The 27,945-nt window shown below is 41.5% G+C and overlaps 4 protein-coding genes across 7 annotated transcripts in view; 2 read left to right on the top strand and 2 right to left on the bottom strand.

Moving 5' to 3' along the window:
• slc46a1 (solute carrier family 46 member 1) overlaps positions 1-3,212 on the top strand; it is a 12,731-nt gene extending 9,519 nt beyond the window's left edge. Inside the window, exons 4-6 of the mRNA XM_008425589.3 lie at positions 530-613; positions 789-945; positions 1,216-3,212. Coding sequence (XP_008423811.1) covers positions 530-613; positions 789-945; positions 1,216-1,267 — 293 coding nt within the window. The 3' untranslated portion in view covers positions 1,268-3,212. The remainder of the gene's footprint in view (positions 1-529; positions 614-788; positions 946-1,215) is intronic.
• An 825-nt stretch (positions 3,213-4,037) lies between these two features.
• sarm1 (sterile alpha and TIR motif containing 1) lies at positions 4,038-9,638 on the bottom strand. Of its 2 annotated transcripts, none has more exons than XM_008425597.3 (8): positions 8,374-9,638; positions 6,697-7,315; positions 6,390-6,602; positions 5,986-6,077; positions 5,571-5,897; positions 5,296-5,485; positions 4,689-4,761; positions 4,038-4,582 (listed from the first exon to the last, which is right to left on the bottom strand). In XM_008425597.3, exons 1-7 carry the CDS (start codon positions 8,835-8,837, stop codon positions 4,717-4,719), a joined length of 1,950 nt encoding a protein of 649 aa, XP_008423819.1. In that variant the 5' UTR covers positions 8,838-9,638; the 3' UTR covers positions 4,038-4,582; positions 4,689-4,716. The 2 variants fall into 2 exon arrangements, with proteins under 2 accessions (XP_008423819.1, XP_008423818.1); XM_008425596.3 differs by having other exon boundaries at positions 4,689-4,810; positions 8,374-9,630.
• Positions 9,639-13,210: 3,572 nt separating this feature from the next.
• Positions 13,211-19,744, top strand: vtna (vitronectin a). Of its 3 annotated transcripts, none has more exons than XM_008425599.3 (8): positions 13,211-13,527; positions 15,576-15,695; positions 15,808-16,203; positions 16,287-16,426; positions 16,508-16,664; positions 16,751-16,903; positions 17,291-17,770; positions 18,712-19,744. In XM_008425599.3, the coding sequence occupies exons 1-8, from the start codon at positions 13,389-13,391 to the stop codon at positions 18,831-18,833; spliced, it is 1,707 nt and encodes a 568-aa protein (XP_008423821.1). In that variant the 5' UTR covers positions 13,211-13,388; the 3' UTR covers positions 18,834-19,744. The 3 variants fall into 3 exon arrangements, with proteins under 3 accessions (XP_008423821.1, XP_008423822.1, XP_008423823.1); XM_008425601.2 differs by having other exon boundaries at positions 13,441-13,527; positions 15,611-15,695; XM_008425600.3 differs by lacking the exon at positions 15,576-15,695 and having other exon boundaries at positions 13,215-13,527.
• Positions 15,019-27,857, bottom strand: scarf1 (scavenger receptor class F, member 1). Its single transcript, XM_008425598.3, has 11 exons — positions 26,311-27,857; positions 26,038-26,099; positions 25,842-25,943; positions 24,349-24,889; positions 24,053-24,271; positions 23,715-23,843; positions 22,684-22,790; positions 22,483-22,594; positions 21,820-21,944; positions 20,903-21,040; positions 15,019-20,820 (listed from the first exon to the last, which is right to left on the bottom strand). The coding sequence occupies exons 1-11, from the start codon at positions 26,406-26,408 to the stop codon at positions 19,769-19,771; spliced, it is 2,685 nt and encodes an 894-aa protein (XP_008423820.1). The 5' UTR covers positions 26,409-27,857; the 3' UTR covers positions 15,019-19,768.
• Positions 27,858-27,945: the final 88 nt, after the last annotated feature.

Here is a 27,945-nt window from a genome sequence, read left to right as displayed (position 1 = left end):
TAGAGGTTCCTCATATTGAAGAGGTAAGACATGGAGTGTGTGGTAACTCAGAAGTTTTATAGATAATGGTGGCCGATCCTGGAAAATTCAAAGTCGAAATATTTCGATCAGTTCACAGTTTTATACACCACTGTCTACACTTGGTGTATTTAGTTATCGGCCGTAACAGCAATATTAATATCAGATGTCGGTATTGAGGCAAATTTTCATACTGGTACATTTCTAGTCAGGACTTAAACTTTTCATGGCCTTAAAGATGTCTGATAAAAATCAACTTAGCATTGCTGGTTGTGGAGGCTGGTGCTGACACGCTCATATTCCCAGGAGATTTCTTGACTCTCTTGCTCTTTGTTCTTGACCATTTTTTTTTTTTAAATGACTCACGTGAGCATATTCCTTAAAAAGGAAACTATTTCCATTCTGAAGTCTCTCAAACTGCTCTTGGCCACAATCATCAACTTTACCAGAAGCAACGAACTGAAACTTGACTGAAGCTGACGATTATCTTGCATGTGGCTTCTCTGTCCAGGTTACGGCCTGTGTTTCCTCTTCATGGCTTCCACTCCCGTCCTCAGGTCAAAGCTCTCCAAGTTGGTTGACCCTTCAGAACAAGGTCAGTGAGCGTCTGGTCCTCTGCATGGGATGTTTTAGTTTTACAGATGTTTAGCCCTCATCTGGGCCTGAGAGCGCGCTCTGAGAGACAAAGAGGCTGAGTAGTATAGACGGCACTCAGGTGCTTCACATTGGTTTCTATTAATAAACTCTTGTGTGTGTTTTCTGTCTCTCAGGGGCCCTGTTCGCCTGCGTTGCCTGTGTGGAGAGCTTGTGTTTCCTCGTGGGCAGCAGCGTCTTTAACTCCCTCTATCCAGCCACTCTGCATTTCATGAAGGGCTTCTCGTTCCTGTTTGCTGCCATCGTCCTCCTCATTCCTGCTGCAATAATTGGGTGAGTTTTCTGTTTTTACTGCAGGGTCTGCAGTCATCTGTTTTTACGTTATTCCTACCTCCCAACGATTTGAGCATCATCCAAATCGTTGGATGACGCTCCATCTTTTTCTACATTATCCCTTTGTTATCCATTCATGCCATTATACCGTATTAAATTTTGGATTAGCGGGTGTATAGGGACCTTGTATTTTTTTTCTGTATTTCTAGGGGGTTTTTTGACTACCAACCGTTTCAAATCAAAAATCAACATACGTGTCTGTCTCTGTAGCGCTCTACAGTGTTTCGACCAGAGAAGGGAACACAGGGACTCTGCATCCTGAGTGTTAAGAGCTGGTCCTGATGGGACCCATTTGTGGAGATTCAGTACTCATCTTGCCTGTGATGCTGTTAGAAACTGGGATCCTAACAAACATGAAGGCTGCTATTCTGCAAAGGGATTCTTCCCCCGAAGTGACACTAAAACGTCGAGACCAAAAAGTGAAGAAACAACCATGTGGGCTGACCTCCCTCGATTTGTGAGTCAGTAGAGCTTCACACGAAGAGTTAAAGGTCTCACATCGTTTAAATCAAGATGTTCAGGCACATGAATATTTTATATACTGATTTGAAATGTTTTTGTATGGCACTCTATGTGCGTAATATTTCAGTGTGAATTTATTGACTACAATAGCTAGCTACGGAAGCACAGTATTGTTCAATAATAGCAACGTTCAAATCATCTTTTATTTCTGATTATGTATCGAAAATGGAGGCAGCTTTGTCTGTGCCAGTTAAATCGGTCTTTTAGAAAAAATTCTAGAAATTTTGCAAAAGGGAAAAAAAAATATTATATGTAATATTTAATTCACTTTTCTTTTTTTTTTTTGTCCATTTTAGGATAAGTAAAGTATTTTTTAAAATTGAATTTAAACTAATTGTAGATCAGGAAACCCTTCTTATGTGCTGTAAGCAAATGATTTTTTTTTACTTGAATCCTTGTTCATAGTTTTAAAAAGCACTTTGCCAAAAGCTGTGAAGAAAAAACGAACAATGTATTCATATGATTGTTTGTTTTGAATTTTAAGTTTGACATTTCTAAGCCAATGAACAACAGTAAGCTTGAGTATTGTGTTGGTAATGTTTTTATGCTGACATTAGTAACCTATCAAAAAAGATAATGCACAGCAGATGGAAAACTCCAAAAGTAAATGTGTTTGTGTGACGGTGGCTCAGGAGGTGGGAGTCTGTCGTGTAACGTGTGGGTTGCTGGTTCAAATCCTGTTACTGGTTCGACACTTCACCTGCCTTTCCTGATAGTTGTGTTCAGAGAACCCAGTTGAACGGTGGCCTCACCTCCGCCCGACTGCTGTGGCTACAATGTAGCTTAGTACCATCAACATGTGAATGACTGAATGTTGTATGAAGCACTTTGGTCCTCTGGACAAGATAAAGAGCTACACAAGTACATTTACTATTTCTGTGTTTTTATATGCTGTAATAATTATGCACCAGATTTTGATTTTGGACTTGGATGAAAAGTAAACTGTCTGATGAAAATATTTAACTTTGAATCATTTATTTGCTCAGAAGTAATTTTCGCATTTCTGCTATTTTTGGTCCATTTAGTCAAACTTTCATAACAAATTGGAAGTTTCAATGTATTTGATGAATTTATCTGGTTGACGGTATGTTTTTTGTTTGTTTGTTTGTTTGTTTGTTTGTTTTTTTAGAAAAGCTAATAAAAAAATTATAAATACACAGTTTTTTAATGTTGCCTGGAAAAGTGGAAGTATGGAAATTCCAGGTCTGGATAAGAATAGAAAAAGAAAATAAAGTATCATAGGTAAAAGTGATTTTTTGTATCCCATTGTTTAAAGCTTTTATCGTTCATTCATCTTTCATTTATCAATCAATTTGTTTGTCCATCCCAGTTGCTTACAGTCTGTTTTTTAAATGTTCCATCTAAAGCCTGACCACTATATTAATTTTGCCATTTGGACATTCATATATATATTTTTAAATGGTTAAGGACTGTAAATTATGAATATTAGACACCGGACATGTCTATAATTTGGATATAATATATAATGAAGCAATTGATCTATAATACTTACAATTGTTTGTTTTTATCTGTAAACCCACATGTTACCCAGTATATTATAAAGATGTGGGGCATTGATACCAATGTGGTCATATCACAGTGAACATGAAAAATGTGTGGTCTAAATACTCCTGGCCACAAATTTAATTATGCTGAGTTCATTAAAAGCTAATTATCCCTTCTGAGTTGACCTGGAATGTTTTTGTTCATTCTGAAGAAATTATGAAGTCACACAGGTTTGTCCTCTCCTGGACAAACACCTGAAGGGAAGTGTGAAGCTTTTGATGCTTTAAGAGGTTTTTTTCTAGGAACAATTTATCTTCCTTTAGATCCACTCTGGTTGTTTTTCCTTCTTCTAAAAGTTGTCATTTTTCCTTCCTATTTAGGATGTAAACAAAACGGATGAAAAAAGTGTTTTGTTTGGGAAGAAATATAACAAATTAAATGTAAATTTATCTGACAAAAAATGTCATAAATTGAGATTTAATACACCTGTTTTTACAAAGGGGGCGCTAGAGGTTAAAGTTGCTGCAAGAGATAAATTTTCATTGTGAAGCCCACAAGTGCATATAAATAGCGCTAATTAAAAATGTTACAGTAGATTAGTGTCTTCTGTTCGTAGAGCAACACACTTAGCCTATAAACTCTGATTGACTGGTCTGGGTATTTTACAGGAATTACATAAGTTATCTCGATAAAATAATCCTGACTGAGTCATCAGAGGATTGCTGTCGTGAAATGAACTCCAGGAAAAACACCTCTCCCCTCCATGTGAACAGGTTAATTCAGGCTGTAAAATCTACCCACGCTAAATTGCAGAGAGTTTACAGTTTAGTTGTAATAAATTTAACAGCTGCCTATTCTTGTGCTTAACACTACATGTATTTCCCCCCTATTTTTGGGTTTCTAATATTGTCTTGTTTAAGTTGGAGAAGTCATGCCTGCAGCTTAGATCAAAACACCTGAAGTTGCTTCTGAAAAGTAATGAACAGAAAGCTAAAACGGACGAGTCGTATTAGAGATCTGGATTTATTTATTATTTATACATGATACAGAAAGAATAAGTGCATATACAATAACCTTGACTAAGACTGAAGGGTTGGTAGAGCCTTCAGAAATTCCTTTTGATGACGATGTTGCTGGATGACAGCTGGTCTATCGCTTATTTTCCTGAGATATAAAAGGCATATACTGAACGTGATTACACCAATACAGCAGTTAGTGAGGAATGACATTAACGACTTAAACTCAATTACACACAGTCTGGAGTTCCCTTTTTAAGTCTTATTGTTCAAGGATTAAGGACCTGTTCATCTGCTCTCTGATTTGTGTAAGCGGGCTAAACACATACTTCACATGCTGCCGGGTAGAGCAGGGAAGGCTGTTCAATAGGCATGTGGAAAATGGCATCACAAACAGTCTTATAGTCGTGTTTGGATTGGCTTATTTATTCTTCTGACTTTTGGATTCGTCTGGGGCGTCAGTTGTGTCGTGGCGCCCTTTGAGAAAGCGAATGATTTTCTCAATTGTAGCTTCCTGATATTCATGAGACCATCTGTGACAAGGGGCAACACAAGCAAACGGGTTCATTCATACAGAAAACCTGGAGTGAGCAGTATAATATAGTAAGGCTACGTGAGTGGAAGTGTAGTAATACTCACTTAATGCCATTGAAGTTGAGGATAGCCCTCATATCCTCTGGCAGAGACGTGGGGTCAGGCCACATAAAGTTATCTGTGACGGGGACAATGTTCTTTTTACCACTTAGGGCCGTGGCTATTTCCTGCAATATAAATAGCACTTTAAATATTGTCTTTGAATGTGTAAATGCATAAAGGAGTGGAATCGCTTGCATCATGTACAGGACAGCATCACAACAAGCGTTAGCCTGGTTTTAAATAAGACATTTGTTATTTCGACTCATGTATACAAGATGTCAGGAGGAACGAGGTGGAAAACACAACCTTTGAGATAGTAAGGTGGAATAAAACAAATGATAAAAGAACAAAAGCGCAATTTTTTTTTAACTTAAACAAGCAACTATGGCTCAAACATATCAAGTAACAAAACAACACATTTTACATTAAGAATCAATTATCTATGGCTCTTACACCAATCGTGTTTTACACCTCTGGGTCACTGCAGATAAGCTTCAACAAACATCTTTAACTTCCTGGAAAAGCACATTCTCATCATACTCAAACATATCTACACCAATTAGAAAATGTTTCTACGTTTATGTTGAGCTGTATGTTCCTGAATCCTGACCTTATGCACCCAGTCCTTCATGGCGGTGTCGCCCATGCACTTGTCGAGTGCGTTGGCGGACAGGACCAGGATGAAGTTGCGTGCCCTCTGTACGCTCTGGATTAGTTTGTCTTCAAATTTACCCGCCTCCAGCTTCTCCACATCTATAAAGACACTGTATCCTCTGACCTGCAGGTGCACCTTCAGAAGGCTGGAGGATGAGGAAAACAAACAAATTGATGTGTTGTCTAATAATGTGGGAGAACATTTTTTGGAAATTCCCTATCGGGCTATACCTGGCCAGTTGGGAGCCAGTGGTCCGACGGTAGCTGATGAACACGTCAGGGCCTGGAGGCTGGGCGTCTGTGTGGCTTGGCTTTAACGGCCTGCTGACGGCGGCCAGTATCTTCGCTCGGTGGACTCCGTTGTTAATGTAGCAGTCGTGCTGCAGCTGCTGGTCAGTCAGGTTCTCCACACTGTTGCGGTCCACTCCCGATTGGACCAGGCCATAGGTGTACTGTCGAAAACGGGGATCCACCTCAGCCAACCAGTCAGCCATGTTGTTAGGGTCACATGTGGAGTAGTCGGCGTAGGTCTTCAGCACACGCAAGTCTCTCAGAAACCTGAATGAAGACACATAGCATTTGTTTCTGTCAGACCAAGTGACATTTTACATCAGGCTTGTGTTGAGAACTGGTCTGATCTTCTTGCCTCTTGCGGGTGAGACCTGCAGCCATGTTGAGATCAGAGCTTAGATCTTCATCTGTGATGTTCAGCAGGAGATCTCCATCCACCTGAAGCTCCTATAAGACACATCAGGACAGAGAGGAACTTACAAGCTCAAGGTGAGTTTAATGTGTCTTTACAAACATATACATACTAAACTCTTTCTTATTACGTCATCCCGCAATGACAGACTTCCATGTGTTTCATTGCGGTTTTGAGTGAGACTGACACAAAGGATTTTATACTCCTGAAATGCAAGGAAAAAAATACCCTGCTTGCTATTTTTGTCCAAATAGAACGACCAGAGGCTGTGAATTTGAGATTAAGTCACTATGTTTTGAAGGAAACTGTATTTTTCTGAAGTCCTTGTTGGTTTTTCTTAGACCCACCTGAAAGCGGTCGCTGAAGGCACTGAAGCCAACCTGCTGCAGCCATGTCTGCACCTCGCAGGTCTTCCAGTTGGGCACACAAGACAAGATTCGTTTTGGGACTTCCTCTCCCATCATACTCAGGGCCCTCTTGGCAAGACTGGAGGCCGTTCCATTGCTGGAGTACATTACGATTCTTTTAAGGCTCTGCACTGCACCAATCTCTTGAAATATCTTAAAAAGGAGAAAATAAGTATGTAGTAAAAAAGAAAAACTAGCCTCGCACACTGGTATTATTTGAGGATTATGTCAGTTGGAGTGATTGTACCTTGGTGTTGCGCTGGCGGGACTTGATACTGGTCTCAACACAGAGATAAAAGGCTGCAATACACTTCCCCTCCACTCTCGTCCCGTCTAGTAACGGCAAAAGGTGCTGAAGGTCAGATGCCGTCTTTCCCTGCATGCAGTCCGCACTGTCCAATAAGCAGCGGGCGAAGTCATCCGGATCCAAAGAGGCGATGAACGGCTCCACCAGCTCCAACGTTCCGGACCTCACCACCTCTTTCTCGATCTCCCTGTTTGCAGCCAACACCGTCACTGCCAGGCATGCGTGGAAGCGGATGAGCTCGTCTTCTTTGGAAAACGCCAGAGGGAAAAGCCACTCTGCCGCCTGCTTCTCAATCATCCAACGCTGACAGCGGTGGCCCCCATACATAGCGCAATTGGCCAACGCCACGGCACAGTGACGCAGCACAGTGGGGTCCGTGCCCCGGCACCAAAAGAGGAGGGCGTCCAGGGCGCCGTTGGAGATGAGCTGGACGGAGGTCTCCTCGGTGTGTTTGAACATGTGCTCCAGGATGCCAGAGACGCTGCGAGCCAGCTGGGCATCGTCCTGCTGTCGAGTCAGGTTAAGGATGACCCCCAGACCAATGCGTGCTACATAGTCCCTGTCAAGAGAGGGATCAGACAACGATCAATAAAAACAGAGGAGGTGCTAAATGGTTGTCAAATCTAATTGTAAACCATGCTTCCTTTCCCAAACATATAGTTCCAATGAGAGGCTTGCATCCACTCATCATGGACCTTACTGTAATATAACCTTATGGTTTTTATGATGCGTTTGCACCACAATACAGTGTACACATGTTCAATAATGCTAAGGCCTCACATTAACCTGTCAAGACATCTGTGTCAAAGAACCAACCACCTAATCCAACTGTTAAATTTATATGAAAGAAATGTACTTATGATGTTTAGGAACAGCCTAGGAATCACCAAGACTCAGGCTTGAAATGAACTGGACACTGCTGAAACACCAGTGTAACTGTCCACTGGTGTTAAGCCAGTTTAACACCAACATGGACTGAGATGGTCTTGATCAAAAAATAAGCCTCTGGGTCAGAAATCAACACCCTTAAGCACTGGTACTAGCAGCTGCCCAAAGGGACTATCCAATGGCATTCTGGTGAAAGGCTTGTGGTTAGAACCGACAAACATTGAAAAAGGTGAAGTTTGCAAACGAAATGCGATAAAATGTGTGGTATACTAAAGAAGGGGGGATACCTGAAACCACAGATTAATGGTTGAAATTGGGATATGCATGGATGCTACAATAGGACAATGACTCCAACCACAGATTAAAACCTGGATTTAAATGAATAAAGCAGACTACATTAAGACTCTGTAATGGTTAACACAAAACACACACCTCAACCTATTCAATAGTTCTGAACTATGGTTACAAACCAAATCAATGCCCGGAAAAATACAACGTCTAGATAAACACTGAAATGTTTGACTTTCAGTTTAGTCCTTAGACTTTGAGCAAGCATATATATTAAAACTGACTAGTTTTAATATATATGCTTATATTAAAACTAGTCAGCATAATCTCAAGACTTTATTCTGCATTATTAATTAACAGTATCAAAAACTGCTCTAATGTGACAGTGCAAGTGTGAATTGTTGGGTTAACTTCCTTTTCAGTCTCTCACAGAGTCCGTACCTGTTCTCTGAGATCAGGATCTGCTCCAGCAGCTTTGCGGACTCATAGATGATCTCCACAGCTGATGTCTGCTGCAGCTGAAGCAGCAGCTCCAGGCCTCCGTCCAGCCGGACCCTGTTGCAGATCTCCTCGGCCACCTGACGCCCCACTGTGGGCAGCACCCAGGCTTCCTCCACCAGCTGATAAATCTCCGCCACGGCTCTGCGGGTCTCGTCTGAATCAGAGTTCTCCTTGGCTGCCTTGAGGTTCCTGATGGCTTCGCGCAGGGCGGGGAGGGAGTCCTTCAGGACGGCCTGGACGTCGGCGCTGAGACCGGGGGAGACCGGCTTGGGCTCGCAGCCGGAGCCGCTCCTCCCTCTCTGCAGCCGGCTGACATAGTCCGGGACAGTGAGTCTGTCTGAGCTGAACATGAAGGAGAGACGTCGATGGAGCCTAAACAGGAAGAGCGTCAAAGACAAGAGCATCTACCGACTGGGAGACAGAGGGAGGTCCTGGCCTGCAGCTGTTTACACAGGCCTCTGGTTCAGGCTGATGCTGAAGATATCACAGAGCGCCACGTTAAAGCGAAAACCGAGTCAAGAGAACACTACCACAAATAACACCTGACGGCTTTCACCACATTGCATCACCTGCACTCTTCTGTTTTCTTAAGCTGATCTTGAACTCCGCGGAAGTTTAGTCTACAGCTCTGTCCTCCATTGATAATTCTTTGTTTGTTTGTTTTCTTCAAACAAGCAAAAACTGAAGCTCAGTGAACCAAAAAACGATGAATTGTTAGGAAGAAAAGGCTGCTTCTTTTCTCACGAAGAAAGAACTGTTGTGTGTTTCCTCGTTCAGTGGAGACAAAGGATGATTGTAGCTGTCATAGTCCTCGTTTCCACAGCAACCAGGGCTCTGTAAAGGCCTAATGGAGCGCAATTATCAACAACAACAACGCTTCTTTGGAGTCATTCAACACGATTCGCATCATTCAATTAATTTTAGACCGTCACTCTACCGAGAGGTTGGGGGTAAATAAACGCTCGGCCGCTGGGTCTCCATCCTCCTCTCTTCCACCTTCAATATAGCCGGTGTTATGCCCAGAAAAGCCCCCCTGCCCAAATTTGCATCCCCTGTCGCGGGAGCGCGCATCGCTCTAAGCTCTCGCATATTGACGAGGAAACGGATAAAAATATGACCGAAGAGGAAATTTTTAAGATATTTGTAACATTATCACGTTTCCTAACCATGTAATCCCTAATACGGTGGGTTTTATTTCGCAAATTATTTGAAATAAATACGGTTTTTACACTTTTATTGACACATATGAGTCGAACTTTTTTTCAGTCCGTGTCTGTTGTAAACGTTCTCCGCAAATGGTTTGAAATTCTCTGCTTTGTCTTTTGATATCATAATAGCTCAAAAGCATTACAACAGAGACCCATTATGTAGAACATTTTATATCATGCTTCACTTCTAGTCTGTTAATGTAGGAGGAAATGCAACTTAATTTATGAGCCTGAAAATATTGGCATCCGTCTTGTTGATATGAAACTTATAGCATTAGCTCAGAGAACAAGTGTAATTACGTAGAAGAGATTAAATCATTTCAACTCTTTATTTCCCCCAATTAGCACAGGGATGCATGTTTTGGCAATATAGATTTTGAGCCTGCCACAATATGCATCCCTTCTTTATTCCCCACAAATATTATCCTATCGATATAAAACATGTACCAGCAGTTCTTGGAACTACTCAGATTATGTAGAAAAAAATATTTCACTATTAACTCTTGAATTCTTTAAATTAGCACAGGGATGCATTTTTGGACAATATGGATTTCCAGCCTGCCAAAATATGCATCCCATATCTATTCCCCTCAAATATTATCCAATTGATTTAAAACTTATAACAGCAGTTCTTGGAGCTACTCTCATTATGTAGAAATAGTTATTTTACTTTTATCTCTTTATTTCTCAAAGTTGGCACAGGGATGCATTTTTGGGCAATATGGATTTCCAGCCTGCCAAAATATGCACCCCTCTCTATTCCCTTCAAATATTATCCTATTGATTTAAAACTTATACCAGCATTTCTTGGAGCTACTCTCATTATGTAGAAATAGTTATTTCATTCTTAACTCTTTAATTCTTCAAATTAGCACAGGGGTGCGTTTTTGGGCAATATCTCCAGCCTGCCAAAATATGCACCCCTCTCTATTCCCTTCAAATATTATCCTATTGATTTAAAACTTATACCAGCATTTCTTGGAGCTACTCTCATTATGTAGAAATAGTTAATTCATTCTTAACTCTTTATTTCTCAAAGTTGGCACAGGGATGCATTTTTGGGCAATATGGATTTCCAGCCTGCCAAAATATGACGTTTTTTGTAATTTCTTTTTTTCCCTCTGATTCGCCGCTCTGTCGCTTTTTTTTCTCTCTGCGCTCTTCGTCTGTGCTGCAGAGGGTAGCTCCAAGAAATGCTGGTATAAGTTTTAAATCAATAGGATAATATTTGAAGGGAATAGAGAGGGGTGCATATTTTGGCAGGCTGGAAATTTGCCCAAAAACGCACCCCTGTGCTAATTTGAAGAATTAAAGAGTTAAGAATGAAATAACTATTTCTACATAATGAGAGTAGCTCCAAGAAATGCTGGTATAAGTTTTAAATCAATAGGATAATATTTGAAGGGAATAGAGAGGGGTGCATATTTTGGCAGGCTGGAGATATTGCCCAAAAACGCACCCCTGTGCTAATTTGAAGAATTAAAGAGTTAAGAATGAAATAACTATTTCTACATAATGAGAGTAGCTCCAAGAAATGCTGGTATAAGTTTTAAATCAATAGGATAATATTTGAAGGGAATAGAGAGGGGTGCATATTTTGGCAGGCTGGAAATCCATATTGCCCAAAAATGCATCCCTGTGCCAACTTTGAGAAATAAAGAGATAAAAGTAAAATAACTATTTCTACATAATGAGAGTAGCTCCAAGAACTGCTGTTATAAGTTTTAAATCAATTGGATAATATTTGAGGGGAATAGATATGGGATGCATATTTTGGCAGGCTGGAAATCCATATTGTCCAAAAATGCATCCCTGTGCTAATTTAAAGAATTCAAGAGTTAATAGTGAAATATTTTTTCTACATAATCTGAGTAGTTCCAAGAACTGCTGGTACATGTTTTATATCGATAGGATAATATTTGTGGGGAATAAAGAAGGGATGCATATTGTGGCAGGCTCAAAATCTATATTGCCAAAACATGCATCCCTGTGCTAATTGGGGGAAATAAAGAGTTGAAATGATTTAATCTCTTCTACGTAATTACACTTGTTCTCTGAGCTAATGCTATAAGTTTCATATCAACAAGACGGATGCCAATATTTTCAGGCTCATAAATTAAGTTGCATTTCCTCCTACATTAACAGACTAGAAGTGAAGCATGATATAAAATGTTCTACATAATGGGTCTCTGTTGTAATGCTTTTGAGCTATTATGATATCAAAAGACAAAGCAGAGAATTTCAAACCATTTGCGGAGAACGTTTACAACAGACACGGACTGAAAAAAAGTTCGACTCATATGTGTCAATAAAAGTGTAAAAACCGTATTTATTTCAAATAATTTGCGAAATAAAACCCACCGTATTAGGGATTACATGGTTAGGAAACGTGATAATGTTACAAATATCTTAAAAATTTCCTCTTCGGTCATATTTTTATCCGTTTCCTCGTCAATATGCGAGAGCTTAGAGCGATGCGCGCTCCCGCGACAGGGGATGCAAATTTGGGCAGGGGGGCTTTTCTGGGCATAACACCGGTCAGAGCATGCGCACAGCGAACGGAGTCCCTGTGCTGTAAACACTGCAGGCCCCCTGCTGGGGGAACAGAGAAAAACATCTAAGCGTAACAAACTGAAGAAAACTAAGGAATACATTCAGTTAAATTTAACTTAAATTAGTTAGTAACTTAAATTAACGATTACAATAAAACACACTGGGAATACATTTTATTATTATTATAAAGGATATTTCTATTCTAATTTATTCCTATATTCACAGAAGACTTCATGTCATGTAGATAAATGTTTGAATGACTTTTATTCCAGCTGCCTATTCCAGATCTAAAATTCATTAATAAATATAATCTAAATTCAGTTACCCAGTAAATAAGTTATTGTCTTTGTAATTTATTTAAGCATTTAGATTTTAAATATGCTTAGTGTAGATCACTAAATCGACTTACAGTTTAGTCCACAGCTATGTTTCCTGTATTTGAGGAATTTGTTCTCTATTTCTATTGTTGTCAATATCCTTGTTTCAACCACATTGCTTCCAGTTTTCTGACTGAATGCTTGGACCTTTTGTTTTTTGTTTTCCCTTTCATAGCCATCACATTGTGCTCATACAGGCATTAAATTTCAGAGGTTGAGAAAAGCCAACATTTTTACTCAATATTAATAACAAAGTTGTTTGGTTTTGCATTTTGTCATTCTGGACAGCTCTATTGAATTAAGTTTCCTGTTTAAACAAAGAGGTGCAAAAAAACCCTAATTAGTTCCCCAGGGAGCCTTAAATGACAAACTCAACTATCCTCCAATCATGATCTACAGTAAAATATGTCAGATAAACAACATGTCCACTGATTTGGTTTAATTGCCTGCTTTTACCCTATATATCAAAAAAAGTGAACTTGTGAAAAGTAAACTAATGTTTCTTAAATGTCTTAGGCCTACAAATGACCAGATGGATTTATGAAGAGATTATATTTCTCATAGGTAGACTTTGTTAACTTCAAATCATAACTTCTGAGGGCAAATGCGTTGAATTTCTTGAAGGGTTACAGATTTAAAATGACTTGATATTGTGTCAGATATGTGTTTCCCAACTTCCCACCAGGCAACACAGGCAGAGGGTCAGATTTATCCAGCGTTTTGTTCTTTATTGATTCCTTTCTTTTCCCGTCCAACGCTTGGTTGCTTGTGAGCAAACGAGGTTAAAGTAAACAGAGGGAAGAGGGGTGACTGACACATGTTTCCAATAACCGGAGCGCGTGGTTTATCATTACCTCCTCAGTCTGTCTGCTGGCAGAACAGAGACAGCATGAAGTTGTGTTTGATCCTCCTGCTCTCGTTGAGCGCCAAGGCCTTCGCTGAGCAGATCTTCACCGGTGAGTGATGCAGTAAAAATTAAGCTTAAAGTATTTTCCATTTCAGAAACAACTTCTTTTTCACCATATTTAGCCCATAAGGTTTGTTATTTTCAGGGTCAAACTCTTTTGCTGCTGTTGTTACCAATGTTTTGCTTGTTCTGGTAGTGAAACGGAAAATATTTTTGGAATTATTCTGTTTATTCTGAACTTGATGAACTAATTCATTAACTTTGATCTGGGGGGCAGAAGCCTGCTTTTTAAATCCATACATGGCAGAACTCTAAAGGTAAATTAATAAACGTTTAAATAGGGAATAATTTGTCGAGATCAGTGCCAATTATTTAAATATATCAGTTGAAAGAGAAATAGATCTTATATTAAGAGGTAAAATAACAAGTAATCATCTCACATTGATCTTGCATTAGATAACGATTGACCTGAAAAAACAAAACTGCAGTAAAATAACTTAGCAGCTTGTATTCATGACTTGATTTTTTCAAATTTTTCACCTTAAAATTGTCAAATTAATTTTCTATGAAATACCAACTAAAAGCAGCACATAATTGTAAAAGAAGTTGTAAATGAAATGTGTTTTTCAGAATGTTTCAATGATAAAAAAAAAAAATAAAATATAACTGAAAAGTGTGGCCTGCATTTGTCTTCAACCATGCAGAGTGTATATTTGGTAGAACCACCTGGTGCTGTAGCAGCTGTAAGGGTTTGGGGGTATTTAGAAACTAAAATTCTTCTTTTTAAAACACCATCTCAGTCAGACTGGACGAAGAGCTTCTGTAGACATTCATTTTCAAGTCCTGCCACAGATTCTCTGCAGTATTTAAATCTGGACTTACACTGATCCATTCTAACACATCAACATGTCTTGGTCTTTGCCACCGTGTTGGTGCTCTGGCTGCTTTACTGGAAGCTGTTGCTCTGTTTGAAGGCAAAATATCGCCACAATTTCACATCCATCACACATACAAGCATCCGTACACAACATGATGCTGCCACCACCATGTTTCATTATGTCAGTTATGGGATTCACCGTGTCAAGTTTTCCATCGCACCGTTTTACATTCAATTCAGGATACAAGTTCATAATTTTTCTGAGTGTTGCTCTCATTGCCTCTCCTGTTACTTCAGATAAAGATTATTTATTGGCTTTGTAGCTTCACTGCTGTGCTGCACTGTTTTTATTTTCAGGTAATTGATTGAACAGTTCTCCGTAAGATGCTTAAAAGTCTGGAGTATGTTTTATAAACTTTAAACTTCGTCATACCTTTATTTCTGTGCTGTTTGTTCACTATTGTCTGTTAAATCACCCACAGATTGGGGTGGTGTGCTGTGCAGATAGTTTATGAGGTGAAAAGTCCTTGACACAGCTGTCCAGTTTTCGATTCCTGATCTTAGACATTTGCTGAATATTTCCCCCTCTCTTTATCCCATTTTCTGTTTGGTCACCATCATCAAAGACCATTAGAGCCATAAAATCTCAAACTTTTGAAGGCCACTGGTTGCACTGGATTTTATTCTGTGGAACCGGACTAAAGGGAACTGAAAACAAATGCACACAACACTTTTCAGATTGTCAAAACAACAAATCCTTTTTGTTCCACTTAACAACAATTCACTTATTTAATATTAATCTATCACTTTAACCATCAAAAAACACTGAAGTTTGTGCCTGGCATCCAGAAAGCCGATAATTTGCCCATAGAGTTTTTGCCATGAATAACAGTTTGACTAAAATACATCGGATAGCTGCAATGCATCTCACAATGTTGCCTGAATGCAATCCTACAATTCTGTACTTTGATTGTTCCAAGAACTGACCTCCCCGCGAGTAATTAATCAACGAAGGAGCATCTAACTAATCAGGGTTCATCTCGGTATAATTGGGAAAACCTGATTTTTGCCTTGTGCTGTTCTGTCAAAGTCCCATGGGAACTACAATCCAATAAAATCTAATCAAGAACCAGAGGAAATTATTTTGTCTGGGAGAGTCGCTAACGACCAGAATCAGCTCAGAGAGACAAACTGAACAAAGTGCATCGTTTTATCCAAAGAGTCATGTCTGGACCGATGTGAAAACGGCTTTCAGGCTCAGAGGACGTGCCAGTGTGACTCCATGTGCAAGTATTACAAAAGCTGCTGCTCTGACTATGAGACCGTCTGTGGCATGACGAGTAAGAACCCCCACCGCCCATTCGCTCCAAACAATACCCTGCATATTTTATACAGTCTCTGCTCAAAATCCCCACATAAGCTCTGCTGTTAACATTTCTCATGTCCCCTCAGCTCGTGGCGACACGTTTGTGTTTGCAGAGGATGACGACGATGACGATTTGTTTGGAAGCACCACTTCAACCCCAAAAGGTCCCGCCGATGTTGCGTCCACCCAGCCTCCCGTCTCAGACTTCAACCAAAGAGTGCATCGACCTCCAGAGACCAATCTGAAAATGACAAAACCTCCACGGCTGGTGAACCAAAGACTGACTCCCGAAAGTGAGCTCGCTGCCACGACTGGAGCTCCTCTGGTTCCTTCAGCCACCACCAATGCTCCCAAAACCACAGCAGCCACCACCACTGTTGGCGTCACCACAGCAGCTCCTGACCCGGACGCTCAGGTCTGCAGTGGGAGGTCTTTTGACTCCTTCCTGCAGCTTAAAAATGGCTCCATCTACGCCTTCAGAGGTGCTTTGTCTTCAACTCCAACAACATCCATCGAATCACCATCGCTCTGGCTTGGTTGTGATTGTGAGCTTTCTGCTTTCCAGGGGAGTACTTCTTTGAGATGGACCAGAAGTCGGTTCTTCCCGGTTACCCAAAGCTGATAAAAGATGTGTGGGGCATCAGCGGGCCAATCGACGCTGCATTCACTCGCATCAACTGTCAAGGGAAGACCTACATGTTTAAGGTGAAGCCGAGGAGACATCAACTGGTAAATTCTTATCGTCCTCTGGTTTCTAATGTTTGTGCTGATTAAAACTTTCATCAGGGGAACAAGTACTGGAGGTTTGATGACGGCGTCCTGGAGGACGATTATCCGCGGGACATCAGCGTTGGCTTTGACAAGATTCCTGACCATGTGGATGCAGCATTCGCCCTTCCTGCTCACAGCCACCATGGAAAAGAGAAAGTTTACTTCTTCAAAGGTATTTTTCCAGATCTTACTGTTGTATCTTTGGTATTTTCTTCTGTTTCTTAGATGCTTGACTGTTTTTATTCTGGTTTCATCCAGGTGACCAGTACTATGTGTACGAGTTTTTGCACCAACCCTCCCACGAGGAGTGTGTCGCCATGTCTGAGAGGTCTCCGTCCACGCTGTTCAGGCGCTACACAGATATGTACTACAGCAACTATGAGCGATTCTTCAGCGAACTTTACTCTGACTGTAAGTTTAGCAAGAGGATTCAAACGGCTTAAACTTTTTACACGTTTTGTTACCTTACAAACACAAACTGAAATGTATTTTAAGACGATTTTATGTCACAAACTGACATAATTTGCCAATGTGACTCCGACTTAAAGTACTTTCATGACTGTGAAGTCATGAAAGTACTTCACAGTCATGTGTCAATTGTCCAATTGACAATCATTTTTCTCTACATCCAATCTGTCTATTTATGAGCAACTTTGCAAAGAAGATTGGGAAATAGAGGTTGTAATTTGAAAATAAACGTGGGAAAGTTCAAAGGGTGGGAAAACTGTTTTAAGGCTCAGTCTACGCTTTGTAGAGGAAGAAGCTTGTCTACTAGCTGATGACTCTGATCTTCCGCAGTGCCTCAGCATCACGACAAGCATCACTTCATCAACAAAGACTGGAAAGGCCTCAGGTCTCCAGTGGATGCTGCCATGACCGGCAGGATCTACGTCGCTCCTTTGAGATCGTCAACGCGGCCCGACCAGCAGTGGGGGCAGCAGTACCAGCAGAATGGATGGCAGAGAGGTCGTAGGCGACAGAACCGCTCTCCTTCCTGGGGGTCCATGGCCGAGCGGGGCATGAGCATGGGCCAGGGGTTCGCTGAGAGGGGCATGGAAATGGGTCTGAGATTGGCAGAGAGGAGGATGGAGATGGAGGAGAGGCTGGGCCGGGACTGGGACCTGGACAGACGATGGAATCAGGACTGGGACCAGAACAGAAGGTGGGACCGGGACTGGGACCGTTACAACCAGAACAACAGAGGCAACTACGACACCAGGAACGATCGATTCTTCCAGGGGGAGATGCCCATCCAGAGTGTGTACTTCTTTAAAGCAGGTAAATGGTAATACGTAATCATTTAAACTCAGAGTAAATTTAGGTAATATGTTCATAATTCAGACGTTCAAATTATATTGTACTAGAATGTATTCAACCTTCAGCCTTTTCTCACACTAAAACCAAAAATAACAATTTTATGTGGTCAGTTTTATGTTACTGATCGACAAAAACTAGCACATCATTGTGAAGCTGAAGAAAACGATAAACAGTACCACTCAGCATCACAATGATGAAAAAGTAAAAACAAAGATCTCATCTCGTCTGAAACTGCCTATCAGGCAAAGCATCATGGGAGATGGGATCCAATCACATACTTTTTTTTTACATTACTAGACAATAAAAGAAATGAATTTGGTCTAAAAATTAAACATATGCAACAAAAGTTAAACCAGTTGTTTCCATCCTCCCTGAATTGTAATACCTTCCTGCTACAAAAGTAAAGGGTAAACAGGTTATTTATTTTTTTTTAAATGCTTGAAATCAGTCACGTTTAAGATCAGCTCCTTATTTAAGCCAAACCAGTTTGCATCAGAAACTCGTGACATTAAAAAGACACAAAGATTTTCCCACTTTAACAGATGTAAAGTCTGAGTTTTACTGCACATTTAGTTGGAAATTAATTTTATCCTTCCAGCTCTGTCTGGAAGACTTATTATAGTAACCAATTTCACATGCTCTTTATTTGTCCTCATGACAAAAACGAAAATGGCTTAAATCACGGCAGTTCCTCTTTATGATCGCTTGCTGTGTGATACTTTCCACGTGCTTCTAACCACAAGGTTTTTCTCTTACTATTTTATGTGACATAACCCAACAAAAATAAAAATCCTGCCGTACATCTTTAAGATATCTACCAGGATGAAGCTCCAGTGATGCCTTTGGTGAAATATTTTGAGAGTTTCCGATTTAATGTAAGACCGGATTGTTTTTGTTTTTAGATAAATACTACAGAGTTGACCTCAGGACCAAGAGAGTTGACCCTGCTATGCCTCCATACCCCAGATCCATCGCCAAGTACTGGCTCGGCTGTCCAGACCCATCCAGAGCAGAGAAGAAGTAGTTCTAACATTTTCTTACTACTTTTCATTTGTGTGTGTCATGCAAGTTTAAAATAATGTGTCACGGATGAGTCGTTTTCACAGAAACCGTCTGTGCTGGTTGTGAAAAGTTCACTAAACTTCGGCAGGGTAGCTAATAAAAGTCAGCAAACGGCAGCAGTCAGAGAAAGTCCAAACGGTCAAAGTTCAGACGGCTGATTTTCTGAGTGGCTAGCTTGTGTGTTTACGGCGTCAGCTGATCGACTTTATCAAACACAGAGCAGACTTGGTTCAGACGGTAAAAGATAGAAAAGACCTAACACTATATTCTGGTTTAAAACTACAACTGTGTACTAAATCTTTTTCTTTTTTTTTTTCTTTTGTGTTTTCTATCTGTAACTTTGAGTTTGTGGCGTGAATGAAACCCAATAAACTTAAGAGATGTTATTGCCGAACAGCAGTGCTTCATGCTGGGTGGTTTCCTGTTTCAGGGAATGTTGACATTAAAGCTGTGGATGTGGAAACATGTTTACAAGTTCAGCTTTCTTTCTTCTGTGTCGCTATGTAACAGAAATCTACTCCAAAAAAAATCAGGACACCCCACGCCATTCAGTGGGATGTCTTATTTTTTCCACATGATTCTACAAACCATCCAGTTTCAGTTCCCTGCGACTCAATCTGTGAATGACGACTCGTTGTGCCAAACAACACGACCTCTTGCCTCTTGCTCTGACATGTTTTATGGTATCTGTTTTCATACTCTTTGCATAAATATCTAAACCTTAATCGGACATAAACATATTGTAATCTTTAAATGTCATCATGTAAACTGCACTTCTGTACGTTTTTCTGCTAAAGCACCATCATCCCAAAAGCTGAAGCTTCTGTCTGGAACGTCACTGCAGAGGAATAAACCGGTTGCATCAAGATCAGACCTGCTGACTCGGTGTCTCTTGAGTTATGGTTGTGAGATTAAGACGTTTTCATAGCAGGGTTCGTCGTTTGCTGCTCCCTGGTTGGTGATGCCCTGAGTCGCCACTCCCGTTGGTCCCACTGTCAGATAGCTGCACTCTGTTTGCCCTGCAGCTGCATCCACACCCTGCATGGCTCTCAGACCTGACCCGCCGACGGCCACCTCTGGGACACTCTTCAGGATCGAAGACAGAGGCCGTTTTGGCGTGTTTCCCTCTGATGGAGGAGCCTCTAAAGCGCCGTTGGAGGCGTTCTTCCGCCTGACTGGCTTAGCCTCGCCTCCGGACGGCAGTCCCTGCTCCCACACGGCGGCCCGAGCTCCCAGCTTCCTCCTCGGTGGTTTGGTGATGCCCTCGGCCGCCTTTGACTTGGATCGCCCGCCATCCTGTTCCTTTTGTCTCTGCAGGCTGCCGAGTCTGCGCAGCATGGCTTGGACCGGTCCTTCAGAGCTTGACTCTGTCTTTGTAACAGGCCTTCCAGCCTTACCGACTGTCACATACACCGTGGTAACCTTATGAAGAGCTCCCGCCTCACCCTCAGGGTTGAGCAGCGGGGTTGCTTTATGAGCAGCTGTGTTGGACATGGTCCGCCTTTGCCCTGACGTCCCAGGGGCTTGTAAATTCGGACTTCTGTCTGCTTCTTCCTGCTCCAGCACCTCACAGCTCGACTCTTGCGTCTCCGTTGCTTGACCCTCTTCTGCATCTTCCCTCTCCTCTTCCTCCGCTCCATCATCCTCCCCAGTCCTAGCTGTCCCTCCCTGACTTTGGAGGGCGGACAGCATCAGAACCCCCCAGGGGGTCTTCACTTTGTTACGCGGAGGAGCACCAGGGTCCTGACCGGACCCACGCCTCTCCTTAGGACTAAAGCGCGTCCCCTCTGCAAATGACACGGACGGCCTCTTGGACTTGGCGTTGCTGGAGGTGCGAGGGATGTTGAAGGACGAAGCGATGTCCTCGCTGCTGAATCCAGACGGGTCCAGGAACATGTTGCACTTGGAGCTCATCTCCTGGAACTCCCCGCCCGCCACGGCCGGGATGTCTACGCAGCGGAAACACAAGAGGACGTTTATAGAAGACGTTAGTGTAAAACCGCTGCTCCTGTGCCGAGTTTGAGCTCCTACCTTCTCTCGGAGGAACGCAGTAGAGAGCCTCGCCCTCCTCTTCGTCACTGTCGAAGGACGACCCCTCGGTGACCCAGCCAGAAGAGGGAGGCTCGATGAAGCTGTGGTTGAAAGTCACCTCTGGGTCGTGGTGAGACACTGACCAAAAGAGACCCGAAACAAATCAAGACATGAAGCTTGTGAGGTCAAAACTAAACAAAGCTTTAATATCCTCGGCTTGAAAAAAGAATTCATATTCCTTGAACTTTCATACATTTTGTAACATTACAGACACAACTGCAAAGTATTTTATTTTGGTTTTATAGATAGAACAACATAAAGTAGTACATGTTTGTCAAATGGAAGGAAAATTACACAAATTCACTAATTTGCTTCCTTTGCGTTGATTTTTCTGAATAAAATTAAATGAAACCAAGTGCTTTCAGTAGTCGTAGTGAATAAGTAGAGTCCTCCTGTCTGTCATTTTATCTCAGTATAAACCCAGATGTTCTGTGAAAGCCTCTGAGATTTGTTAACTTGCACTAGGGACCCAGGAGCAACTAATGAAAACCAAAGAATGCAGCAGACAGGTCGGGGGGAACGTTGTGAAGAAGCAGTTTTGTTATAACACAACTTCACAAGCAACTTCTCACTCAGCACTGTTCAGTCAACTGGAAACAGGTCTGCGTTGTGTCAGGAAAAATGTGCCGTTGCAATACTATTGCTGTAATGATGAATTATGATTGGCGCACGTCTTTTCTAGCTCTTTTTCTTTCATTTCCTTCATCACATTCTCTTCGCCACTCTTTGTGAGCTGTCAGCCAATAAAAATATCCTGCAAGTGTGGGTAATAGCAGCAGGAAAAGCCCAATCAACAGCTAAATGTAGACTTTGCTGGAACAATTGGTGCAGGAAAAACACTTTGAGTTGGTACTGACCAGTGACTCGAGGCAGGCCGGAGGACCAGTCCGACATACAGGGGAGGGCAGCGCCGATGTTCGCCAGGACGCTGTAGACGTGATATTTCATCCTGACCAACATGCCGCCGTCAGCCACAGCCGCACTGCCACAACAGGAGGAAGACAACAGGGAGTCAAAATAAAAGGGTCAGGAGCTTTTATGCTGCTTTTAGCCCCCAAAGCCAGTTTATATCTTTGTAAGCAGAGACGTGGTTACATGCTTGTTTTAATGTACTCATGTTGATTAATGTGCACCGTCAATTTAACACAACTTGTAATAGTTTTCCCATATGACCAGTAGGCTGATTATCAGTGAAAAGTAACGTAATTTATGTCGTCAAAAGGAAAGAATCAACTTAAGTGAGAAGATTTGTGCAATTATTCTTACTGCCAGAAGGGGGAGACATTTTCCCCAAATTAGAATTTGAATTATTAAATGCACTGAATATTGCTCAACATAAACTACGTAACACTTTTATTTTAACCAGTAGATAAACATATTAACTTGTATTTTTTGAAGTTGTCGAGGAATTTGAATAATGTCTCTGATACTAACCCTTTGAAATTGTTAGATTTAGACTGCAGCACATCCCACACAACGACTTAAACCAGTAATATTTATGAATGTAAGTAGGAACAGACCTGTTTTTGCTGTCAGCAGGACCTCCTCCGCAACACAGGCAGCAACACAGTACAGCAAAAAACAGCAGGAACAAGGGAACCAGCACGCCTGCGAGCACAGCACCTCGACCACCTGGTGGACACGCAACATTGGAGGTCCTTTAAGCTTAAAAGGAAACACTTGCATCATGAAACAAAGATCCTGTAAGTGGGTGGACATACTGTAGGGGCAAGCACCAGTGACGGGGTGGCAGCCCACTCCTTCACCACAGTCACAGACGGACGAACAGTTGAGGCCAAACAGCGGAGCGGGGCAGGTGTTGTTACAGCTGGAAACGACAGCGGCACTCAGAGCACTGCTTTAAACTACGACAATGATTTACGTGGTAATTTGATGCTTGCTGAACAACACGGAGATGTGGAATAAAATTGGTTAGCAAAGTGAAACCAGATAGTTGTTGTTTTCTTGATGAGCTCCCACTTTCCAGCTGTTAGCTGAATAATTATTTGGTATTTTCCAACCATAAATATCACTGTAGGTAGAAATGAAGATGATCAGATCCAGTTTGAGCAGACAGAAGTTTAAGCTTTGAGCAAAATATGAATGAATTGAACATTAAACAATAAAAATACACTCTAATCTAGCAAACTGTGTTTATAAAGATGTTTTATTCAAACAAATAGACATGTCCATTAGATTTTCCATATAATATTACATTTATACCAGTGAAGTCTGTTGTGGTAATTGCCTGTCAGTAGTACATAAAGACTTCCACTCCAACTTTCTATTAGCAAATAGAAAGTTGCTTTATTATATTATTACTAAGCTTTTAAATCTTTATCCTGCTGGTAAATGAAGAATTTGGAAATGTTGCCAGGAAATTTTTTGATGAATCAACTCCTTTTGCAGCAGTCAAATTAAGAACCAGTTAACCAATAATCGCTTCAAGTCCAGAGGAGTCCAAAGCGCTTTACACTACATTCAGTCATTCACACGCTGATGGGAAGCGAGCTACTGGGTAGTCTGACATCTTAGGGAACAAACTCTTACCACCATTACCCCCAATTTATATTTAAATTTTTAAAAGAAGATGTCAATAATTCGCCATTTCTGATTAAACAAAAAAAAAACTTGCCATTGTGTGGAGATATAAAGACATTCAATGTGGATGGTTATTACTTGTCTATAGGGAGTCATAAATTTATTTCTAGAAAAAAAAAAAATTACATTCAGTGTGGGTCTGATAGTTTACCTTTCTCCTTGAAAACCTGGCTGACAGACACATCTTCCTGTCACGTGATGACAGTTACCATGGAAACAGGAACTACACAGGAAGCTGCAGGCGTCCCCGTATGTCCCGCCTGAGCAGGGCTCCTCACACCTGGACGAGCACAAAAAAAACAGCACAGATTCAGGAACTAAAACCCCATTACAGCCACAAATAATTTAATAGGGATTTTAAACGAGAAACACAAAAACAGAGACAAAACCAACATGATGCAATTTGTACAACTTGGATTTCTACTTAATAATCTATTTTCGATTTCTCTAATTTCCATTCTTTTTCCCCTCTCAAAAACTCTTGCAAACCTGTTTCCGGTCCACCCCGGGTCACATCTCCAACATTTCCCGGTTTTTGAATCACAGCGTTCATTATTCCAGCACCGCGGACACTTATCCTTGCAGCCTTCTCCATAGAAACCAGAAGCGCATGGCTGGTCACACCGTGTGCCGTTCAGGCCCGGGGCACAGGCGACGCAGGCACCGTCGGTGGACGAGCACGGTCGCTTGTCTTTACAGGAACCACATCTAGAGGCAGGAGTCTGGAGTCAGGACGACGGGATGTTTAAACACTGGAAACAAACGGCTCTAAATTTGTCTTTTACCTCATTTTACAGCTGCTGCCATAGTACCCATCTTCACAAGTACGGCTGCATGAAGCCCCCATGTGCCCCGGGTGGCAGAGACACTGCCCAGAGGTCGGATCACAGCTGCTGTGTGAGAGGTCACATTTACAGTTCCTGTCACAGCTGGGCCCCCAGGAGCCCGCCTCGCACTCACACACTCCGGTCCGCTCGTTACACGTAGACTGGTTGCAGTTGCACGTGGCCCGGCATTTCATGCCCCAGTAGCCTCTGCGGCACTGGCAGCGGCCTGTTAATGGGTCACAGCTGGAGTCCACGGAGCCACCGCTGGAGCACTGGCACGGTTTGGAGCACATCTGGGACCACCAGCCTTTGTCGCAGATGCATTTTCCAGTGACACGGTCGCAGTGGCCGTTGCCAGTGCACTGGCAGGTGTTCTGGCAAAGGGGACCCCAGCGGGTGGGGTGGCACGTACACTCGCCGGTGACAGGATCACAGCGGCCATGGGGGTGGCATGGACACACCTGCCGGCAGTCTGGGGCCCAAAACGCCAGAGGACACTCTTGTGTTTAAAACAAAATAGGGGTTATTTACAAAGCAGATGGAAAACCTCTTCATTTACCATTTGAATGCTAGATCATCAGGCGAGCTTTAATGTGAAATGACGACGACTCCTGAGTAAACTCAAAATGCTACTTTCACCCTGCGAAATGTTAAATGTTCCATGAATTGAAGAAGGAATGCCCTATTTCAAGTCATGTGACATAATCTCAATCAGATTTAAATCCAGACTTTGATTAGGCCACTTTTCTGACACTTTGATTGTGGTAAACTTTTCCTTGTTTATTTGTGGAGAATTGTTCAAATGGGGAATTTCTTTGTCCCCCTTTACAAACTCATTGGTGCCAGTGGCTTTTAAACATTTTAGTCTATTTCATGTTGTCCAACTGTTTCTACTTTGGTGATTTGTCAATCAGTAATCAAAACAATCCCCTCCAGTGATGTAAAAGAGTCAATGCCAATTAAACTAATGGGCTTCATGGCCCAGTCAGTTATTACGTTAGGAGGACAATCATAGAGGCTTGGTTTACACAGATTTTCACCTAATAAATAAAAGCACCATTTAAAAGCAGCTCTTTGCAATTACTCGGGTTATCTTTGTCTGATAGTAAAACGTGTGATATAATGTGGAGAATCTTTAGTGTGACAAAAACAAAAGAAAAGAAAAATGAAGGGTAAATATTTAATAAGTACCATTATAAAACAAAGTAATTATTAGTCTGTGTTCTGAAGTTGCACAATGCAGTTTTTGCATCTTTTCCATCCAAATGTGTTTCTGCAGATTTTCCTTAGCTGTTCTGGTCTTCTAACAGACACGGCCCTCGATTTTAAAGCAAGAAATCCACTTTCCCCATTACTTATCACATCATTTTTGAAAGCATTCGCCCTGTTCGTGACTTTTGTCATGTTGCTAAGAAGATCGCAAACATCTAGTATCATTTCCAGCAGCTCACCTGTTTTACACTGAGCTCCATAGAAGCCAGGTGGGCAGCGACACACTCCAGGAAATATACAGACCTCATTCTCAAGACACGCCTGTTCGCCTTCGCAGACGGCTACACACATAAACACACACACACGCACGAGAATAAATAACAATCCAACACAACCTAAGACCTTCAGAGTGAACTTTGGGCTACTCAAACTCACATATGGTGCACTCGTTTCCCTGCTGACGCCATCCAGTGCAACAGACCGGACTGAAGGAATCCCTGAGTATTCAAGACATGATCAATAGAGCCTAAACTACAGAAAATGCTAGAAATAGTGCAAAAAAGGCCCAAAATATACATTTTATTTGCCTTTCATTATATTACAAAAACATAAAAATTTTGAATGAGCTCTGAAATGCTGAAAACATCTAAGTCAGACAAATTCGTGTATGTTCTGCCACCAAGTAGGAAAGCAACAGCTCTAGAGTACCTTGAATCTTTGCAGACATTTTTCCCACCAGGATCCAGTCTCTGTGGAGAGGACAGCGAGCAGCAGAGCAAAGCGCTCAGAGCTCTGAGAAACCTCATCTTCACTCAAAACCCACCGCAGAAACGTCCTACGCCTGGAACCGAATATCTTTCTGAGTGCTTCTTGCTTCCTCACTTGTTCTGGTACAATGAAAGGCAGAGTTTGTCTTCTCTCCCTCCCTCCCTGGTTCTGTCCGGTGAGTCTTCTTGTGGCTCCGGTGCAGCCAGAGAGGTCAAAGCCCACCGAGTTTCCTCTCCACATTTCCTCGGGAAGTCGGAGCTACTTCCTCCAATTCATGCCAGACGCAGAGCTTTTAAGAGAATGATACACACAGAGACAGACACACACACACACACACACACACACTGACAAAGCACGTGCAAGCATGCACGCACACATGGTGGTGTTCACTTTTTTCCCAGAATCTATTGTCTTCCTGGTGATGATGAGGAAGGCCTTCGTCATTCCTTATAAAGTCGAGAAAGTCTTAGAACACTTGACTGCTATATTTCACCCAACACTCTCGACATGACGGTTGAAAAAGAACAAAATAAAGCAGAAGGGCGGGGGAGGTTTCAGCTTTTCAGTATGTTTCATGTTTTTATTGAAAATCCAGATTTTGCAGATATGTAACATCCAATAAAATGTATGTCTGCAAACGGTTACAAACATGCTTACAAAAATAAACTCCAAACTTTGTTTTCAGAAGACAGTCCTCTTTGGGTGTTCACTGTTTGTCCCTCAATGACATAAGCCACTGGCCTGTATGAGAAGTGAGGAGGAGGGGCAAGACAAAGTAAAAGTGGTGACTTCATCCCTGCATGTTAGCTGGAAGTGGTGGCTTTGAAAACACGCATCAAAATGATGTCATGACTATCCAGAAGCTTGGATAACAGCCAATCATGGCACCAAATATCCAATACACACCAGCCAATACTTGTTGCTCTGTTCAAATAATGAATGACGTAGCAGCAGGAAAATACATCTTAAACGATACAAACAGTAAGTTAAGGCGTAAGGGGTAAAAATGCTAGAGCTCCCAGAAAGAAAGAGGAAATAAAATGATTCAGAGGCAAAAAAAAAAAAAAGTTTTCTATTTTTCCTGTGGATAAAAGCTCCTAAAATCATAGAAAATATTAAACCCAAGAATTTACCACAAAGTTTAAGGAAAGAAATATATTCATCTGAAATAAAATGCCACCATATAGAACAGATAAGTGCTTCTTATTATGACAAACTTCTATCATATAATATAGGTCAATACTTCAACTGAACAATTCACAAATTCAAGAGCAAACCAGTAAAATTAGGAATAAGTTTTTTTTTTATTTTTATTAGCACGTGTCCAATATTCACGTGGGCATTTAACTACCAACAATGAAAAAACTGAGAAAAATGAAATGATCTTCCTGTCTTTGGTCTTAGCTAAAAATATTTGAAGATAAATATAAAAATATATACTATGTTAGATTTCTCCATAATTAAAAACATTAAAATGTTTCTCGTACATAAGTATAAATACACTTGATTGTTTTAATTGCTGAACTAAAAAAAAAGGTTCAAGAGCTTAAACATGTCCCTCTTGCGTTTACATTA

This window comes from Poecilia reticulata, chromosome 13 (genome assembly GCF_904066995.2).
Source record: "Poecilia reticulata chromosome 13, P_reticulata-male-v2, whole genome shotgun sequence".
Classification (NCBI taxonomy): Eukaryota; Metazoa; Chordata; class Actinopteri; order Cyprinodontiformes; family Poeciliidae; genus Poecilia; species Poecilia reticulata.
The sequence above is the reverse complement of the archived record's forward strand: the minus strand, read 5'-3'. Positions and strand labels throughout refer to the sequence as shown.

Coding starts and splice junctions, on each gene's coding strand:
- sarm1 (XM_008425596.3), bottom strand. CDS start 8,837: ATGCTCTTGTCTTTGACGCTCTTCCTGTTTAGGCTCCATCGACGTCTC. Junction 7,316..8,373: donor ATCCTGATCTCAGAGAACAG/GTACGGACTCTG, acceptor CTCTCTTGACAG/GGACTATGTAGCACGCATTG. Junction 6,078..6,389: donor CCTTCAGCGACCGCTTTCAG/GTGGGTCTAAGA, acceptor TGTGTCTTATAG/GAGCTTCAGGTGGATGGAGA.
- vtna (XM_008425599.3), top strand. CDS start 13,389: ATGTTTCCAATAACCGGAGCGCGTGGTTTATCATTACCTCCTCAGTCT. Junction 16,904..17,290: donor CAGCGAACTTTACTCTGACT/GTAAGTTTAGCA, acceptor GATCTTCCGCAG/TGCCTCAGCATCACGACAAG. Junction 17,771..18,711: donor TGTGTACTTCTTTAAAGCAG/GTAAATGGTAAT, acceptor TTTTGTTTTTAG/ATAAATACTACAGAGTTGAC.
- scarf1 (XM_008425598.3), bottom strand. CDS start 26,408: ATGAGGTTTCTCAGAGCTCTGAGCGCTTTGCTCTGCTGCTCGCTGTCC. Junction 21,041..21,819: donor CGGCCTGCCTCGAGTCACTG/GTCAGTACCAAC, acceptor TCTTTTGGTCAG/TGTCTCACCACGACCCAGAG. Junction 20,821..20,902: donor CTGCGTTCCTCCGAGAGAAG/GTAGGAGCTCAA, acceptor TCCGCTGCGTAG/ACATCCCGGCCGTGGCGGGC.